Genomic DNA, 5828 nt, shown 5'->3' with positions numbered 1-5828 from the left:
AATCCTCACCCCTGCCTCTCTCTCCCCCCCCCCCCGCTTTCCCTCCCTTGTAGGCCTTTGGAGACCTGGATCAGCATGTTCGCATGACCTCCGAGGGCACCGACTGCCGCTGCAAATGCATCCTGCGCCCGCTTGGCAAAGCGGCCTGTGCCCATCTCCGGGAAGGTAGGTTCTGCTGCCTGAGCAAGGGGTTGGACTAGAAGACCTCCAAGGTCCCTTCCAACTATTCTATTCTATTCTATTCTATTCTATTCTATTCTATTCTACTCTACTCTACTCTATTCTAATTTCTATTCTATTTTCTATTCTATTCTATTTTCTATTCTATTCTATTCTATTCTGCATTCTATTCTATTCTGCATTCTATTCTGCATTCTATTCTATTCTATTTTGTCTTTCTATTCTGCATTCTATTCTATTCTATTCTATTCTATTCTATTCTATTCTATTCTATTCTATCCTATTCCATTCTATTCCATTCCATTCCATTCCATTCTATTCTATTCTATTCTATTTTAAGGCAGCCGCAGGGGGGAGGACTTCTACACCGTGGAGACGGTCAGCTCGGGGGGCGACTGCCGCTGCTCCTGCACGGCCCCCCCAGCCTCGCTCAACCCCTGCGAGGATGAGTGGAAGATGGAGAAGCTGAAGGACCAGGCCCCCGAACTACACAAGGTATGGAGGGGGCAGAGGCAGAGGGTAGCCCTCCCCCAGTTTTCAGAACCCTGCATATGCACCCCAGGGGTGGTGCAAGACCCCAGCCAACCTTCATGGCTAAGGCAGGACTAGAACTCACCCTCTCCTGGTGACTGGTCCAAAGTCACCCAGCTGGCTTTCATGCCCGAGACGGGAACTAGAACTCGCCGTCTCCTGGTGATTGGCCCAAAGTCACCTGGCCGACTTTCATGGTTAAGGCGGGACTAGAACTCACCGCCTGTGCCCTAACCACTGCTCCCCGCTTCCTCTGCAGCTGCAATCGGTCATCGACCTGCTGGAAGGAGCCCTCTACAGCATGGACTTGTTGAAGGTCCATTCCTACATCAACAAGGTGGTGGAGCAGATGAACACCTTGGAAGAGGTGACCGCCAACGTCTTGGGGGTTCCTCCTCTTTTAGCAGCAACTGGGTGGGTTTAGAGAAGGTGGAAGGGCTGGGGGAGTGAGGAGGGGGGTCTCCTCCATCCCTGGAGATCACGTCCCGCTGGAGAAAGCCGGGATCTCTTTTCCGCTGACCCCCCCGATTTAAGTGATCATTAAAGTAGATTCTGGCTAAAGGATGGGGGGAAATAAGAGCCTCAACATGATGAGGTGACCTGCGATGGGTCTGTTTGAGCAGACCATGCTGGTTTGGGGTTCCTGAGCAGGGCTGGACTAGATGGCCTCTAGGATGCCCTGGGCTTCAGAGGGTCCTCGAGAAAGGGGAAAAGAAATCAGGAAGGCTGGTTAACCGAGTCAATGCGGTATAATATTAACATACTAATATTCTTTATTATTAATAATGATTAATATTATCACCCCCCCCCACACTCCATCCCTTCTCCCCACCCCACCCCAGACGGTCAAAACCAACCTGAGCCGCGACAGCAACGTGGTCAAGGAGAGTGTCATGCACTTAAGCGACCAGATGAGGCGCTACGAGAACTACTCGGACATCATGGCGGGCATCAAGAAGGAGCTTTCGAACCTGGAGCATCAGCTGCTGCAGAAGGACGCGGCCGTCGCAAGTCCCGAACTCAAGGCCCAGGTTAGTCCTTGTTGTTCTGGCTGGAACTGACCGGTCAAATCCATCTCCTTGAAAATTTGGATTCGTTTATCTGTTTGTTTGTTTGTCCTTCCTTCCTTCCTTCCTTCCTTCCTTCCTTCCTTCCTTCCTTCCTTCCTTCCTCTTTCTTTCTTTCTTTCTTTCTTTCTTTCTTTCTTTCTTATAAAATGTGTGTGTATAAAAGAAAAACCGGAACCTTGATGGAAAAGTGGGAGAGATGGACACAGCCCTTGCCAAATATTTCCTTTGGTTGGCATTTTAAAAAAGGTGGATTTTTTAAACTATCTTTCTTTCTTTCTTTCTTTCTTCCTTCCTTCCTTCCTTCCTTCCTTCCTTTCTTCCTTCCTTCCTTCCTATTTCTTCCTTCCTTCCTTCCTTTCTATTTCTTTCTTTCCTTTTCTCTTTCTTTCTTTCTTTCTTTCTTTCTTTCTTTCTTATTCTTCTGAAGTTTCTCAGCTTGCCTTGAGTTTGCACTTTGTTCCTCTTCCCTCCCCTTCGCTTTGTCCTTTTGTGCTGCGTCTGTTTAGACCGAAATGGCTTTATCACAGCCTGGTGTGCAGGCACAGATCTGAAGAGTTAAACTGAAGGCCGGACAAGGAATAACGAATGGAAACAGATCAAGGAGGGATTCAGCCTGGAAATAAGCAGAAATTTTCTGAAATGTTGGAGGTCTCCTGCTTGAAGAAGGGGTTGGACTAGATGACCTACAAGGTCCTATTCTATTCTCTATATTCTATTCTATTCTCTATATTCTATTCTGGTCTGTTCTACAGTATTCTATTCTATTCTATTCTATTCTATTCTATTCTATTCTAATCCTTATTTTTATTCTATTCTATTCTATTCTATTCTACTCTACTCTATTCTATTCTCTATATTCTATTCTATTCTATTCTATTCTATTCTATTCTATTCTATTCTCTATATTCTATTCTCTATATTCTATTCTATTCCTTATTTTTATTCTATTCTATTCTATTCTCTATATTCTATTCTATTCTCTATATTTTATTATATTCTCTATAATTTATTCTCTATATTCTATTCTATTCTATTCCTTATTTCTATTCTATTCTATTCTGTTCTATTCTATTCTATTCTCTATATTCTATTCTATTCTATTCCTTATTTTAATTCTATTCTATTCTATTCTATTCTATTCTATTCTATTCTATTCTATATTTTCCCCTGAGCCTGTGCGTTGTTCCCAGTATGTGTTTCTCTCCCCAGGACCCTGTGGGACGCAAGGAGAGCGTTCAGAAATATCCCAGTCCTCGGAAAAGCCTGGGGGACAAAGAGACCCCCAGAAGTCCCAAGGAGAAGTCCCTCAAGGCAGAGAAACTGAGGAAGGAGAGTGCCAAAGGGAGGAAGGGTCTGCCACTGCCCAGTTCCAAAGCCCACTCCTCCGGGCAGGAAACAGTCATCCGGGGTGTTGTGTACTACAAAGCGGGACCTCGAACGGAAGCAGAGGGGGTGGCGAGCAGCCGTGGTGAGTAAGGGGGCGGGCGGGGGTCCCAGGGCGCTGCCACCCCGAATTTTGCAAAATCAAATGCAGTTTGGTTATTACAGTACAAAAGTAGTCCTTGACGTACGACAACTGAGCCCAGCTTTTTTGCTGCTAAGTGAGACACGCGTCACGTGAATGTTCCTCATTTTACTGCCGACCTCGCCACAGTCCATCGCTGTGGTTGTTAAGTCAGTAACCTGGTCGTTAAGCGAATTTGGCTTCCCCCCTCCTTGATTTGGCTTGTCAGAAGGTCGCAAAAGTCACATGTGATTCCACCCACCCCGGGACGCTGCGACCGTCGTAAATACGAGTCAGTTGCCAAGCGTCTGAATTTTGATCCCGTGACCGCGGGGTCGTCAGTGTGAAAAACGGTCGTCAGTCACCTCGATCCTTGCCGTCGTAACTCTGAACGGTCACTAAACGAACTGCTGCAAGTCGAGGGTGATTTGTACGAGTTGTCCTCCACTTATTGGGACTGGAGTTTCCGTTACTAAGCAAGTCGGTCCCTTAAGGGAATCACGCCAGATTTCCCGACCTTGTCCCCCAGGGCTGTTACGCACATCGCTGCCGTTAAATTAATCCTGCGGTCCTTAAACGAATTCAACTCCGCCCCCTCCTATTGGCTGCCACGGGCTGGGAAGGTGGCCCGCGGTGGGTCACGTGACCCTGGGATGCTGCAATCCCCGTGGCTGCCACGTGCCCAAATTCTGATCCCACAAGCATGGCGGGAGGGTTTTAAGTGGGAGGACCAGTCCTAGCTCCTTCCCTTTTTTTTCATTTGCCATTGTAGCTTTGACCAATGTTGTAAGTTGAGGACTGTCTTTGGTGCGGAAAATCCCCACTTTTGGGCATGCTAAGAATGCTCCTTTTCGGCAGAAAACCCTGGGAAGGAAGCTGGATCCAAAATGGCCGACCCAGAGACCCTCCCCAGGACAGGAGAAATCCCTTCGACGGCTTCCCCCGCCAACGCCACCTCCGTGCCCATCATCCCCAGCATCGGCGCCATGCTCCAAAGTCGGCCTGGCACCCCTCTGCTGTCCAGGAGGCGTGGCCACGTCCCCGAGGTCCCTCCCACGCCCAGCCACGGTAGGTGTGAACCCTTCCTCCATCAGGGTTGGGTTGGGTTAGGAAAGCCGACGCAATCCTAAGTTGCATTAAGAGAGGGATTCAATCAAGATCACGTAAGATGCTAATACCACTCTGTAAAGCCGTAGTAAGGCCACACCTAGAGTATTGCAACCAGTTTTGGTCTCCACACTATTAAAAAAAGACGTTGAGATTCTAGAAAAAGTGCAGAGAAGAGCAACAAAGATGATGAAGGGACCGGAGGCTAAAACAGATGAAGGACGGTTGCAGGAACTGGGCATGGCTGGTCTAGTGGAGAGAAGGATGAGGGGAGACGTGATAGTAAGGTTCCAATATTTGAGGGGCTGTCACAGAGAGGAGGGGGGTCAACCTATTCTCCAAAGCACCCGAAGGACAGACAAGGAACAACGGATGGAAACTGTTCAAGGAGAGATTCAAGCTAGAAATAAGGAGGAATTTTCTGACAGTGAGAACAATCAACCAGTGGAACAGGAGTTGCCTTCAGAAGTTGTGGGAGCTGGACAGCCATCTGTCAGAAATGGTATAGGGTCTTCTGCTTGGGTGGGGGGTTAGACTAGATGATCTACAAGGTCCCGACTCTGTTGTTCTATTCTATTCTGTTCTGTTCTATTCATTATTCCATTCCATAATCTATTCTATTCTATTCTATTCTATTCTATTCCATATTCTATTTTCTACTCTACTCTACTCTACTCTACTCTACTCCATTCTATTCCATATTCTATTTTCTACTCTACTCCATTCTATTCTATTCTATTCTATTCTATTCCTTAATTCTATTCTATTCTATTCTATTCTATTCTATTCTATTCCATCCCAATTCTATTCTATTCTATTCTATTCTATTCTATTCTATTCTATTCTATTCTATTCTATTCTATTCTATTCCATATTCTATTTTCTATTTTCTACTCTACTCTACTCTACTCTACTCTACTCTACTCTACTCTACTCTACTCTATTTTATTCCATATTCTATTCTCTACTTACTCTACTCTACTCTACTCTACTCTACTCTACTCTATTCTATTCTTACTTCTGATGGAAAGAAAATGGGTTGGGGGTCTCCTTCAGTGGAGCTGTGCAGGGCCCTGGAACAGAGCTGGCAAATGTGGCACGGTGGGGTGGGGCAGCCTGGTTGCCAATCCTTCCCATCCTCTCCGTTGGACCCACAGCACCCAGGGCCTCCTGCGAGGGGACCCTAAAGGCGGTGGAGCCCCCCCAGGAGCAGCATAGCTACGGTCGGAACGAGGGCGCCTGGATGAAGGACCCGGCGGCCTCCGATGACCGCATCTACGTGGCTAACTATTATTACGGGAACAGCCTGCTCGAATTCCGCAATTTGGAGAATTTCAAGCAAGGTGAGGAAGGGCGGAGGGAGGGGGAGGACGGGGGGTGGGGGCACCTGGGAAGACAAGAGGGGTGGGCTGTCCATGGACTAAGCCACGATTTGC

At 47.3% G+C, this 5828-nt stretch overlaps 1 protein-coding gene across 1 annotated transcript; it reads left to right on the top strand.

Moving 5' to 3' along the window:
- Nucleotides 1-68: 68 nt before the first annotated feature.
- Nucleotides 69-5735, top strand: LOC107300497 (olfactomedin-like protein 2A; the record flags this gene model as incomplete). Its single annotated transcript, XM_029287007.1, has 7 exons — nucleotides 69-165; nucleotides 521-675; nucleotides 971-1078; nucleotides 1554-1742; nucleotides 2991-3249; nucleotides 4144-4353; nucleotides 5550-5735. Coding segments are annotated over exons 1-7 (1189 nt in total), but the record flags the coding sequence as incomplete, so codon positions are not given.
- Nucleotides 5736-5828: the final 93 nt, after the last annotated feature.

The sequence above is a fragment of the Protobothrops mucrosquamatus genome, unplaced genomic scaffold (genome assembly GCF_001527695.2).
Source record: "Protobothrops mucrosquamatus isolate PMUCROS unplaced genomic scaffold, P.Mucros_1.0 scaffold7260, whole genome shotgun sequence".
NCBI lineage: Eukaryota > Metazoa > Chordata > Lepidosauria > Squamata > Viperidae > Protobothrops > Protobothrops mucrosquamatus.
Note: the sequence above shows the minus strand (reverse complement) of the source record. Positions and strands in the feature narration are given on the sequence as shown.